This window comes from Rosa rugosa, chromosome 1 (assembly GCF_958449725.1).
Source record: "Rosa rugosa chromosome 1, drRosRugo1.1, whole genome shotgun sequence".
Classification (NCBI taxonomy): Eukaryota; Viridiplantae; Streptophyta; class Magnoliopsida; order Rosales; family Rosaceae; genus Rosa; species Rosa rugosa.
The window spans coordinates 60,249,490-60,263,510 of record NC_084820.1 but is presented as its reverse complement, the minus strand read 5'-3'; the positions used below and the strand labels follow the sequence as shown (position 1 = coordinate 60,263,510).

Sequence of the window (14,021 nt, the reverse complement as noted above, 5' to 3'; positions counted from 1 at the left end):
GTGCGGACGTCCTCTTTGGACATGGCCTGTATGTATATATATATATTTTTTTTTTTGGTATTACTTGTGGATAAAACACTTGTCTGAATGTTTTAAGTTCTTAGCCATTTTAGACGACTCCAGGGCCCTGCACCCTGTGCAGCAATTTGTTATGTGACCAACACAATAGTCTTGATCTTCCCTCCACCATTTTGTTTCAATGAAGATATGTGTCAGATTTCTTTGAGCTCGAGTTTTCTGTTGTTGTGATTTTAGTAGCATTAGCTTGAAAGGAGAGAGATACTGGTTTGCATAACTGACCGGCTATATGATTAACTGGAATATAGGTAAGTACTGTTCATGGACTCTTAATTGTCACATATGTTGTTAGGCAAGTAGTTGTTACTATGGAAGTACAACAGCAAAGAAGCACATTGAAGCTAAAGGTGGAACAAACTAAGCGAGAGCATGCAGGAGCTCCATCCTACAACAATACATGAAGTAAAGAGGAAGACGGGCATGCAACCCAGTGCTCTGTAAGGTAACAAAAGCTGTGCAATCCGCAGCTTGGTTAGCCTTTCTGGAGGAAGGGTGTGGGCAACTGCAATTCCCATTTCAAGTGCCAACTCTTTAGCCATCAGGGGAATGCCGCCTCATGCAGAGGTATTCGTCTTTCAGAAGACCACATTGAAGTGTGTCCTGGTCTCAAGTAGCATCAGTAATGACCTTTAAGGAAGCTGTAGGTGGTGGAATCGTAGGCTTTCTCGTTTTAATTTCCGACGTTGTTGATATTGCATATTGTATAAAGGATTCGGATGCACATTCTAAATTTCCCAAAGAATAAAGCCAACTGCAACGAATAGCTCATCACTTCTCGGTGCTGTTGCACATTCTCTAACGACCAATCAATAGAGCTTACCAAAGTAATCCACACTTCAAACATTTCAAACCTTAGTAATTGTAATTGTAAAAGTATTAGATTTATAAGTAGCATTCATTACTCATTAGTTAACCTTGATTATTCGTTTTTTCCCCGAACAATCAGTGGTTAATCTTCATACACGACCATTCAATTGCTTAACTTTCAAATTTATAATTTATAATTACTGACAACTAGGGATGAATTCGATGTCATCTATTTGGATTTTGAGCACTAATAAGTTCATTTAACTAATTTTCTCAAACTGAATTTGCCAGATATTTCAAGAACCAACGTCTCGATAATCCTTGGGGCTAAGTGGTGACGGAGGGTTGAGAAACAGGGTAAGACTCCTAGGTGCGATTCAATGTAACAAAAAGTTTGATGGTTTTGAGCTTCTACAGACCATGTGGGATTGTGAGGTGTCTGTGACAAAAAGAAAAAAAAGAAAGAAAAAAACAACACTTTATGGTAATTGGGTTGGACTGGGTAAAATAGTTTGAGTTGGACCCAGCCCAAATGACTATGATCAGACAGATCAGTAGTGAAAAGTGAGGGAAATGCTTTAGGATTCTCTGCAGTCGCCACTAAGCAAACTGAAACACTTGAAAGATGTCGGACGCTCTCTGCAGTCGGCGGCAGAAACAAGTAGTTCTCTCCGAGTCTGTTGATTTAGATTGTGTCATTGTCGAAATCCTGTCACGGCTACCGGCCAAATCTTTACTCCGATTCCGGTGTGTGTGCAAAGCGTGGCGGGCCTTGATCTCCGACCCTTATTTCATCAGAAAACACCTCAGCTGCATCAACACCAAAATCAGCACCAGCTACTCTCTCCTTATCAGAGATGAAATTTTCCAATCCACAGAGTACGAAGCAATATTGAAGTTTTTGAGCCATGATGGTCGTGTTCCATGCAGAAGGCTTGATTTTCCGGTACTTGATCGACTGGTTATTATTAAAAGGATTTTAATAGTTGGCAGTTGCAATGGCTTGATATGTCTAATACTTGATTATCATCATTTTCTAATGGAAGAATCCTTTACCTTTATGTTATGGAATCCTTGTACCGGAGAATACCGGGTCCTACCAAAGCCTCCCGTTCATTCCTCCCGAGAATGTTTTTTCGGGTTCGGTTATGATTCAACCACTGATGATTACAAAGTAATACTGGGTAGCTATTTATCTGGTTATGAATATGTTGTTGTCTTTATGCTCAAAAGGGGTTCATGGAGGAAGATTGAAAGGCTCAACAGGTACTTCGGGGTGAGGAGGGTAGGGTGTTTAGTTAACGAAACTCTGCATTGGGTATTGAAGGAAGAGGAAGACGGTAGGTTAATTACTTCAAGGATAGTGTCATTTGATTTAGCGGAGGAGAAATTTCATGAGATTCCCTTTCCCCATCCTCCCAATCCAAATGGGTTTTTGATTGCTGAAGTTGGAAATCCTTGTAATTGCTTAACTCTAGTCTTTCAAACCGTGTATAGTGATGTTGAGGGCACTTTAAAGATGTGGGTTATGAAGGAGTATGGAGTCAAGGAATCTTGGACTGAAATCGTAAACATCTCTCCAGAGGTTATGGATGAAGATGAAAACATCCCTTTAGAGTTTATGTATGATGGTGAACCGTATACATACATGGCATGCATTTCTGATAATGGCGAGATTTTGATGCAGCTGGAACCTATAGGCGCCTTGGCATTATATAACCCGAGGGAAAAGAAATATAGGACTGTCATGGACTATCCTGATTACATGTATGAAACTGTTCCTTATATAGAAACTTTAGTTTCACCATTAACCGGCAGTACTGGCGCAACCGTGTGAGACCAACGCAGCGACTTCCCTTCACTGCACTCCTTTTGTTTGATATGCAGAAGTCGTATGCTGCATTTATGTTTTGCTCCTTCTGCATGAGATGCTGAAGTCATATGTCACATATAGGTTTTGCCCTTGCTCACTCAATATCTTCTAATCCAAGGATTGTTAGAGTTAGAGGTAGTCAGGTGTGCCACTTTTATGATTCATGTTCTATCTCAACTGTCTGTATTCGAGTCATTACTGCTGAGGTGAAAACTGAAACTGATCAGTACTCTTTAGATTAAATCTAACTTTTGCTGTAAAGATGACTCGCATTGGTAAAACTTTTGTATGCAATATGCCTTTGCCTCTTTGTGTTGGGATATTATCTTGCTTTTAGCATAAATGCTACTCAAATTTCCTGTTCTACTTGCCCCTAATTTTTGGTGCAACTGCATGACTTTTCAGAATGCGGCCTGGTAATCTTCGTTTATGTTTTGATCTATATTAATAAGAAAAAGATACTCATTCCCCTATATTGCAAATCACTTTGCTTATTTCTTCCCTAACTTTCTCTCTCCTGTTTTTTTTGGGTTTCACTTTTAATCTTGCTAGTTTATAGCTATTACTAGACAGACTGCAGGTGCATATAATATTTGCATCTAATTCTATGGTAAGATGATGTGCTTGTCCTTCTCACACTATGTTTTAACAATAATCATGTCAATTCAAGCAGGTAGTCTTCAAGAGCGTTGATATGTATTAACCTCCTCCACATAGAAGCATATTTAGTAGTATGTCAAATCTATTTATTTGATCCCATTTCTAAACCCTACTATTTGGTTCAGCTGCATATATTGGGGAGTTTGACATGCTAAAAATTTCATAAGCATGATTTAGTTATCTTGTGTTTGCAAGGGCATAGTGTGATGAATAGATACATTTCTACTTTAGAATTTTGACATGGATTATACATATTTAAGCTGTCTTTTGATTTTGATGCTGTCTACAGTTGGAAACTTGGAATTTAAATGCTCTGAGTAAAGTCAAAAGTGTGATCATGATTTCCTAGGATTTCATTCACAGATTATGTCGCTAGTCTTTTGCACCTGGAATACTATATGCAGTGGATACTCCGAGCTGACATGGATTATACATATTTAAGCTGTCTACAGTTGGAAACTTGGAATTTAAATGCTCTTAGTAAAGTCAAAAGTTTGATCGTGATTTCCTAGGATTTCATTCACAGGTTATGTCGCTAGTCTTTTGCACCTGGAATACTATATGCAGTGGATACTCCGAGCTTCATGGAAGAATCTAGGGTCATGCCTGCTAATTAAACTAGGTTCTGATACTAGTTTTCTGTTCCTGCAATTGACCGTTGATTGTGGTGGCCATATCTTATGTTAGAAATCTAGAATATTGAAGCTACATAGTTTCCTGGCACAATCGTTTCGGTTCATTTCCTTATTCAAGATCTAGCCTCTTTTGTTCATAAAAAGTTTTGGTCTCTGTTACCTGATTTCTACTGGTATCTCTTACACCTTCTTCTGTTTTGATGCGATTGATACCTGTCTCTCAAAGTCATACTTCTGAACTATTTTTATGTCTCCACTTTGTCTGTGTATTTTTGTTAGATGATACTTGGAATAAAGCACTTGTTTATTACTTGCTCAAGAATTGCCGCCTTCTTCTCGGAAGAATACTTAATCCAGGTCACTGTTGCAGCAACTTGTTTTGTGATAAACAGTCTTGATCTTTCCTCGGCCACTTTGTTTCAATGAAGTTACGAGTTAAACATAACTCATTGTCAGATTTGTTGGTAAGTTACTATGTGCCGTTAAGCATATCCAGGTATTGAATGAGCTCTGGTTAGGTTTGGTGTGATCTGGGTGTCCCATGGTTGGTTCAGACTTCATAGGCCACTTGAAATTGCATGAGTGGAAAATTGAGCAAGATGTGCCTTTGCTTCAAAAACGATCAACTCAGCCAGCTAGGATGTCTAAGGAGGATGTATATCTTGAAGGTCTGCTTAGCATAAACAAATTCCCTTCCCTTGTGGAACTTCCATATCATATAAACTATGAAATGGTTCAAAAAGTTTTAAAAGATGAAAGGGATTAATTACGTTTACTACTATGCTGACATTTTTTGAAAGATGCAATTGACATCAACTTCTTGCTAATGTTCACATTTTCATCAATCCAATTATGATCGCTTAGTACTCCTCCTATATTCAATGTAAGAAGAATATATTATGATGAAAAATTAACCATGCGCTTGGCAGCATCGAGTGAAGGCAGTGTGGCAGTTGAGTACAACAGAGTTGGTGTACAGTTGGAGAAAAAAAATAGACATTTCATATCATCGGAGACTTCTGATAAAGAGTCCCATCGAGTTCCTGGGCGGCGGCAAAGGTATAAAAATCAACATGGTTTAGGTTTTGAAATCGCCACAAGTAATATACCATGGCAGACGTCACTCTCAACAGTCGCCATAAGTAAAAATTTGGGTTAGTATGTTTGACGAACAAGTTTTGTTTCCGTCGTATAATATTTGGTCACTGAATTTGGACATAATCCTTGACATATCTAAGACCATCTCCAACAAAGATGTTAAAATTTTTGGGTCAAATTTAAATTTGACAGATGATGTGGTATTTGACAATTTTGTTATATTTACACTCCAACCCATCAGTCAAAATAAATGTATATTTTATTGATCACACTTCTTCTCCTGCTGTTTCTCTTCTTCTCCTCCTCTTTTTTCTGCTCTTCTGTTCAAGTCTCAATCTTCCTCCTGTTTCTCTCCTTTGTCATCCTTCCCTTCTCCTCCTTCATCATCTCTATTCAAAATCGATTACTCATTCTTCAACTCAAATCCAGCTGCATAAGCTCAAATTGCTCAATAGCAAAAACAATCACATAACATCCAAATCTAGGAAAACCCAGGTAAAAAACCAATTACATACACAGATTTAATCAAAACCCAGAAAAGATTTTGAAAACCCATAAACGGTATATACCTTCTGCGGCTTCTCATAGTCTTGCATGAGACTCTGATGCTAAAATCTAGCCCTTGATCCTAATACAGAGCATACGAAGAAGGCTCCACAGCAACAACCCCTTTCATCTTCTTCATCAAATCGATCACAAAGAGACTTCTACTGAAAAACCCAGAAAACCCATTTCTTGCTTTCCTGTTTTATCTGTGAAATTTGAACCAAGACTAGAAGTTTTGATTTGGTCTGGGCATCGGGTATGAAGAAAGAGAGAGAAGAGAGAATGAGAGAGAAGGAGAGAAAAACAATTAAAAAAAGAAAAGACAGAACGCTTGAGTCTGTCAAATTTGACAGGATGAAGCCGGAACTGTCTTCCACTGTGGATTTGAAGAATGGGTTGAAGAGGCTGAGAGCTGTCTTTTGTATTCGTTGAAGCTTCACGGTGGATTTTGACACCACCGTTGGAGATTCTCTAAGCATGCGCTATTCGTGCCAATCTGGCTTTGGAAATTATTAATGAAATCTTATTCTTTTGACGAAAATACGAAATAGGCTTCATCATTTCACAATAAAAAAAGGGGTAATGGCCTTAATACCTACTACATTTTCTCTGTATTGTTAGTTTAGATACAAACTTATCTACTTTACTCAATAACATGATAACTTTTCCAAATTTTTGGTTTTTGTCCATTTACCCCATTTTTAGAGATTTTTTTCCCGCTTACCCCATTAAGTTTTTTTAATTCTCACTTACCCAAAACACTCTAAGGATGTCTTTCCTAATACCCCATTAAGATTTTTAATTTTTTTTTAATATCATTTTACCCTCACCCTTTTGTTATTTAGAGAGAGACAGAGAGAGAAAATGGAAGAGAAAGAAACCATAGGAGACTTCGCCGGACCCCGTCACGGGCCGCCGGAATCCGGCCAACTTTCACCGGAATCGGGCAAAATTTCGCAGGAATCCGGTCATGGTCGCAGGATTCCGATCGCCAAAATCTTGTCACATGTCGCCGCCAACCGGACTTTTCTGAAAACCTCGCCGGAGGTCCCCAAAGAGGTCGCCGGAAAGATTTATTGCCTCCCAATAGACGTATGTTGCCTCCAATAGTCTATTGACCCCTAATAGATGTCTATTGCCCCCCAATAGAGGGGCAAATAAACCTCTATTGGCCCCCAATAGACGCCTATTGCTCCCCAATAGAACATTCGATTGCCGGAATGGGAACTAATTTTTCTAAAATTAGACAAATAAAACTTTAATTAAAGAAAAAAAAACGAAGAGATTGTATCAATTCAAAACGTCTATTGCCCCCAATATAACCTTTTTTTTTTTTCATTTTTCTTCCGGGGGCCTTCTGCATCATTTTACCAAAAAAAAAAAAAAGATTTGGGCACCCACCTCTTCACTTTTTCGCTGGTTGCTGTTTCGGGGCAAGAAATGAGAAAGACCAGGACGACGACCCGAGACCGCACAAGGACACACAATAGCTGTTTTGGGGCAAAAACAGCGGCATTGGCAGAGGAAGAGCGTTGAACTCGCAAAGAGATAGCACCGGCTGAGAACCCTTCTTCCCTTTTCTCGACCGCGAATCCTCCGATTCTGATTCTGATTCAAAACTCCAATTGACTCTTAGCGACGACGCCGCTTTGAAGTCTCCAATCAACAAGGCCTGACTGGACCCGAGGCTCTGAGCTCAGAGAAGGTGAACACCCTCAGATCGGTTGTAATAACCTCGTTTGAGGAATAATACAACAATGTTTGAAGAATTTTACGACCTTGTAGGAGGAATAATTCAATCCTCGTGGGGAGGATCTCATGATTATAGAGCACGGCTTTATCCTTGTGGGGAGGATCTCTTGATTTTAGACCGTCTTTCTCTCTCTCTCTCTCTCTCGTCCGAAAGCATCCAAGAACAGAGCAACACTGCCGGATTCTCTCCAAGCTCGTTCTCGCTCCACAGGCCATCGATCGACCCCAGACCACGACCCACGCCGTCGCCTCAACCTTGCGCAGCTGTCAGTGGCAGTCTTGTGCCGCAACACTGCCGGAAGCGGCGGCGGAGGACCCGGCTCCATTTGAGCCGATTTCGAGTCGATCTGGATATCTCAAGCTACAGGCCACCATTTCTCTTAATTCTTGGCTCATTAGAATTGCATCAACTTTCTGAACAAGCACCAAGGAGGACCGGACCTGGGTATATCGTTTTCACTTTCGTTGGAGCTCAAACCGTTTAGATCGAAAAACAACCCTTCGATCCGGATATCTCGAGCTACAGACCACCATTTCTTGTGACTATTGAACTGGTGAGCTCGCCTTGAGTTTCTGAACAAATATCCAGAAGGGATCGAAGCGAGTGGTGGAAGTTTTTACGTCGAACTCAAGCTCGCCGGATTCTGCAAATTTTCCGGCCACCGTAGCTTCAAAGGTAGTTTTCGATCCCTTCCTGACGTTTTTTGATGGCATGCCTTTAGATTTTTTGGTTAAGCTTATTGAGATGAAGAAGTACAGCCCGGCCCCGACACCATGGGTGGTGGTCGGCGACGGCTCTGCCACTAACTCCGGCGACCCTTTCCGGCCACTCCCGGGGGTCAAAAATATAGTTTCTGTACATTTTTAGATTCTACATTTCAATACGATCATTTCGACATATTATACGCAATTTTTTGATATCGTATGATTAAGTTATGAATTTTACGATTTCGATCGTTCGATTTGTGATCTGTGAAGATCCACTAGGCCAAAAAAGTGAACAGACAACGGACCAAATTCGTTGTGTGATTTGGACGATTTCCGTTGTGTATCGGAGCGTTGTGTGATTAAAAATCACACAACGGTGGAAACCCGTTGTGTGAATCACAAACAGTCAACACTTATTTTGTTAAAACCGTTGTGCCTTCTCTCGGCAGATGGCAGCCACAGTTGCCGCGCAGTCATGCTGCACATGTCATTGGCATCATTCACACAACGAAAGTTGTTTCCGAGCCGTTGTATGAAAGAAAATCAGACAACTGCATTTTATTTTATCTGTTGTATGAATTATCCTCACACTTCACTTTTAGAAATTTTATTGTTGTGTGTTAGTTTTAGATAACGTATTCTAGTTATTACAGTTGTGTGATTGTAAATCAGACAACGTATGTTTGTTAGAACCGTTGCATGTTATATAAGAATTCATTGTGTGAACATCCAAATTGTTACTTCAGACAACATTATTAACATAAGAAATTATGTTGTGTGATAATCATCTTTTCTGGATTTTGTGCATTGTTAATAATGCTCCATTTTACCTAATGAACAGTGACTAATTGTGTGAAGTTTACCATACTAGAAAAGCTACCCGCGCTTTGCTGCGGCGAATTTGCTGCAGAATTTGTTCTTATCAACAAATTAGACTGATGAAATACAAAAAGGAAATTATTATATATTACTGAAATTGTGAAACAGTTTTTACATACTTTACATTTTAGTTCAAGTGCATTGAATTGGAAGTGGTACAATCTTGCTAGCTATACAAAAATGTTATAAGTTAATCAAACAAAAGCTGCTGCTTCAGGTTGTTCAATATAGCAAGTGCTCCAATTGTTGAAAAGGTGATTGTTTGGGTTGCAGCTGCGGAAGATGTTAGAGTTGGTTAGCAAAAGTTGTTACTGGAGTCTGTTGAAAAAAAGTCGTTGCTCCAGTTGGAGCTGTACAACATACTCTCCAACTAATTGGTTGATTGCACTTGTACAAAAAGAATAGTTGCTGTAGTTGCAGCTGCAGCTGCACTGCTTCCAAAGAATTGTTCTGCTTGTTTTCCGATCAGCATAACTGTTGCTTGATTATCAGCATCCTCAATGGTCATGTGGACTCTGTAACTGCATGTAAAGCAGAAAAGTTATTTATTATTTTTTTTAATATTTATTTTGTTATGATTGTTTTGAGAATAAGTTAGAGTGGAAAAGAAAAACTAACTGCAATGTATAGTATAATAGATTTTTAATATCATTCATTGTTACAAAATTAAGAAATACTAATAGTATAACAGTAAGGTATAACTTATAAGATATTTAGTTGAAAACCACAAAAGGGAATACTGCATAGAAATTAAGTCACAAAGCTTAATAGAAGCAATGAACTCACCAAGAACAAAAGTTTCTTGAAATCATTGTAAATAAAACTCATAAAGAGTATCATCAATATCATAAGCATGAACAGAACTGAAAAAGTTCAGCAAGAATGTCACATGTCATTTCAATTTTGAAAACCTATCCCTGAAAATGATCAGATTTTTAATCACTTAAACCCTTCAAATCAGAGGTGTATTGTTTACCTCATGCCTTCAAAGAATACAAACTCATTATTCAATCTCAGCTCACACAAAAGAGCGAAACTTTTTTGGTTAATATAACACAATCACAAAGTCTTAGCAAAACCAATGAACAGCCAAAATGTAAATCCAAATCACATCCAATAATTCAACAGAGAGATACAGTGTTAAGATTTTTAGTAAAATTAGTGTAACTCCTTAAATTTCATAACTAAAAACAAAATTTAAAACTAATTAAGTTGGCTACCTTCTTGTGGTATTAATTTCTTGAGGAACAGTTTTAGTTGATTCAGATATGAAATGTTTACATACAGGAAAAAATACAGAGGAAAAAACAGAAGGAATCAGAAAATATAGCAATGAATTCTGGTGAATTAACATAATCTAATTATATTTGAATTTATATACAAAACATAGCAAGGAACTCATGAGTTGATTGCTGCAAAGTTCAATGAACTTCAAAATTAAAAAAATAGTGGGAGATAGAGATAAAAGAGTTTAATTATTTTACCAGGAATGAGGTGTCTGTATGCCATGGTGTACACAAATGAGTTCACCGCTATTTTCCTTTACTTTTAGTTGTCGGAAACAGCTTGCCCATCCTTTATACCACCAACCATTATGTGTTGGAAATTTGCGGATTGAAGCGCTGCAATAGACAATCTCTTCCTGTGAAATGTATATATTTTGTTAGAATATAGTCAAATGTAGAATCTGTGTTGAACTAAATTTATAATAGAAGCGGCCACCAAACAAAAAAAACCTTCATATTCAAATTCATCAAATGAAGAAATTATGCCAAATGAAGAAATTAAAGAAGCAGGGAGTGAATTACTTACTGATAGAAAACACAAACAATACCCAGATTCAAAAGCATACAGAGCAAGAATTAGAAGAATTACCTGATCTAAGTATTTTGTTTGCCACTATAATGAAACTTGAATTCAGAATACTTTCTCATGTTTTGTTAACATGTATGAATACATGTATAGAACTCAAATCAACTATTGTAATTGTTCCCACTAAGGTCACTTAAACATTAAATGGAAATCGAGAATCTAAACAACAGAAACATACCATCTTGATTTACTTGATTGACAAACCCCAATGGAAAAGCAGTAGGGAAATTTTGTTCTCCAATAGAATCCTTTTTTTTTCTAATTTTCTTTACCAAAATAAACTGAAAAGATACTTAAGAATCAGAAACCCATTATTACAACCAAGTATTTGAGAATGACAGAACATACCCAATTCAACTAAAACTAATCAGTTTCAAACAAAATCCAAGACAAAAAATTTGCAACATTTATAAGATCAATAATGTAAAGTAGGGATACGTGTTTTACCAATATAGTATATCATTTCCAGTTCAGAATGATGATAGTGATTTACGATCCAGAGAAGCTTCTCCAATCTGAAAGCAGATGACAGAGAATGTCAGCAAACAATCAAATTTAATCAGTAACATATGAAATGTAAGAATGAAGGTACACTATTCCTGGCAAGTGAAACAGGGGTAACTGAATGCTGGCATGATTTACTTTCTTCACTTTACCTTTTTTTTTTTTTGGTTATTGGTATTGACCTTTTTCTGCTTTAAGGAATCTGAGATTAGGATGCTAACATAAGAATGTTAAACTCCAGAACCTATTTATTTTGAAACATTGTAGGAAAACCTACAGCTATACAGAACCAGATTTGTCTATTTCTTATAAATGAGAAAACAGAACAGAGAAGGAAATAAAGTTTATGATTTTATTGTAGCCTTCTTTTAATTATAGTATGCACTTTTACAATGTATAAATTCCTTTGGTTTTTGATTTACCATTGATAGTTAAATTAATAAAAAATTTATAAATAAGTTGGATTAATGATACAAAGTTTGGTATATAATTATCTATTATGCAGCAGAAATGTGTTATAAATAGTTTGTTGACTAATCTGAGTCGTAAAACTTCTTCCAGAAGAGGCTCTAGCATTTTGAGAAGTAATTTCTAAGCATCATGACAGATAACACATGTGTATGCATACGAAGAATCTATTACACTCAATTCACCTACAAACAGAATGCCATGATCATAATTCATTAACAGAAAGCACTCAATGCAACATGAATAATTGATTAATTGAATAGAATGGAAATAGCAGAGCATTAACAGAGCTAGCACAAAAATCTGGGTTATGAACTTATAACTATATTTCAGGGACTAGGATTCCAACATTAAGTCATCAACACATTGCACTCAAAAATTAATAACTATTTCTGCTTCAAGAACATGGTACGTGATACATAATGTCACTATCTTATTCCTCTTTCAATTTCAATATAAACCAAACACACAACAAGCTAAAAAGAAAAAAGCAAGTTAACCACCAGTCCACCACTAGATGCAGTGCCGCAAACACTAAATTGATGCATTCACCCAGTTAAATATCCAAAATGATACTAAATCAATAAACCCAATCTAGAAAAGAAAAAAGAAAAAACATTTGGCACCGAAGGAGAAGGACAACAACCAAATATCGAATCAAACATTAGACCTGAAAAACTAATGCAGCAGTCAAATACATATACCGAGTTACAAAAGGAACTGGATACAATCTCTTTGAAGTTTAACAATAATCATTCCCTAATCTTTGAGACCTTATATGGCTAATACATATCTCCAAAAGGCCAACACAAATCCAATAAAAAAAAACTACCTCAGAAAGAAAGAAGCCGATTCTTTGGAAAATTGGAAGTAGTTTGGACACTTCTGGAGGAAGAACAACATGCCTGTAGTGCAAACATTTTAGTTTAAGAACCAATTAGTGAAGACGAAGAACCAATTCAAAGTTTCAAACAGATACGAAGAAGTGAAGGACTGAAGAACAAATTCTTCTCTTCAAATTTCAACCCAATTCAAAATAGATTCAGTACCCAACTACCCACTAACTAAAATACCAATTCAAACTTAAAAGTTGGAACTTACGTTCAGAGAGTTAGAGATTGAAGGCGGCGCGGAGTAGAGGGTGTCTGAGGCATAGAACCTACAAAATCAAAACAAACTAATCATGAGCACCCCAAAACAAACCAATCACCCAAAAAAAATCAGATGAAGGTGTATTTGCCTGAAGGACTTTGGGACCGAGAAGATGAGATGACTTGCGAAGAGTGGCCGGGTTGGGTAACGACTTGGCTCCGACGGATTTGAGATCCATGTTGAGGAGCTCCGATTTCATTGACTTCACCACCGTGCGGGTTTCATCGGCAAATGCCCAGTGGATCAGGATCATCGCTTAGAGTTTCTCAAAGTCGCCTCCGAAGCACCATCCTCTGCTTCTTAGGGTTTCGATTGTGGCGTCGGAGAGAGCCCAGAGCTTTCCTTCCTTCAATAGCTTGTTTGGATTATAAATCTCAAGTCGAGACAACTCCCAACCCACAATCTAAGGAGATGCAGAGAGGATGAGACAACCCCCAACCCCTAATTTCTGAGAAACCCAATGACAAACCTAATAACAAACCCAGAACCCTTTGTACCAGAACACAGAATCTTTCAATTTCCGTAAACAAACCTTTGTCGGCTGCTTTAGGGTTTGAGAGAGAGGATGGGGATGGTGAGAAGAGATTTGGGGATTTGAGAGGAAAGAGGAGAAGATATGGGGATTTGGGTCGGTATATCGAGGAAGAAATGCGGAGGAGGAGTGAGAGGGGTCCAGAGGTTTTGGGTCGGTATATCGGGGAAGAAAGGCGGAGAAGCAGTGAGAAAAGGTCGAGAGGTTCGAGAGGTTTTGTTTTCTATTTTTCCCTTTCGCACAAGATATGGCTAGGTCTAGGGTACGCATTAAACTTTATTGAATTCTCAAGTTGATCCCACAACAGAATCGCAGAACACTGTCGTAGGAGTGCACGACAAAAAATTAAAATGTGGAAACATGGAGGGAAACAAGGCGCCTACAACAATTTGGCTCAAAATGTTGCCGCCTAGTTCTAAGTTCACACAAAGAAAAGCTTAAATCTGTTGTACAATTT

At 37.8% G+C, this 14,021-nt stretch overlaps 1 protein-coding gene and 1 long non-coding RNA gene across 5 annotated transcripts; one reads left to right on the top strand and one right to left on the bottom strand.

The window, feature by feature from the left end:
• Positions 1–1,474: 1,474 nt before the first annotated feature.
• On the top strand, positions 1,475–5,125 carry LOC133743491 (F-box/kelch-repeat protein At3g23880-like). The gene is made up of 2 exons (XM_062171449.1): positions 1,475–4,721; positions 4,983–5,125. The coding sequence occupies exon 1, from the start codon at positions 1,511–1,513 to the stop codon at positions 2,720–2,722; it is 1,212 nt and encodes a 403-aa protein (XP_062027433.1). The 5' UTR covers positions 1,475–1,510; the 3' UTR covers positions 2,723–4,721; positions 4,983–5,125.
• Positions 5,126–9,101: 3,976 nt separating this feature from the next.
• On the bottom strand, positions 9,102–13,043 carry LOC133725824 (uncharacterized). Of its 4 annotated transcripts, XR_009854577.1 has the most exons (6): positions 12,982–13,023; positions 12,713–12,785; positions 11,565–11,614; positions 11,356–11,423; positions 10,521–10,678; positions 9,102–9,557 (listed from the first exon to the last, which is right to left on the bottom strand). It is a non-coding gene; the product is annotated as an uncharacterized LOC133725824 (long non-coding RNA). The 4 variants fall into 4 exon arrangements; XR_009854575.1 differs by lacking the exon at positions 11,565–11,614 and having other exon boundaries at positions 12,982–13,043; XR_009854576.1 differs by having other exon boundaries at positions 10,521–11,423; positions 12,982–13,034.
• Between the last annotated feature and the right edge of the window lie 978 nt (positions 13,044–14,021).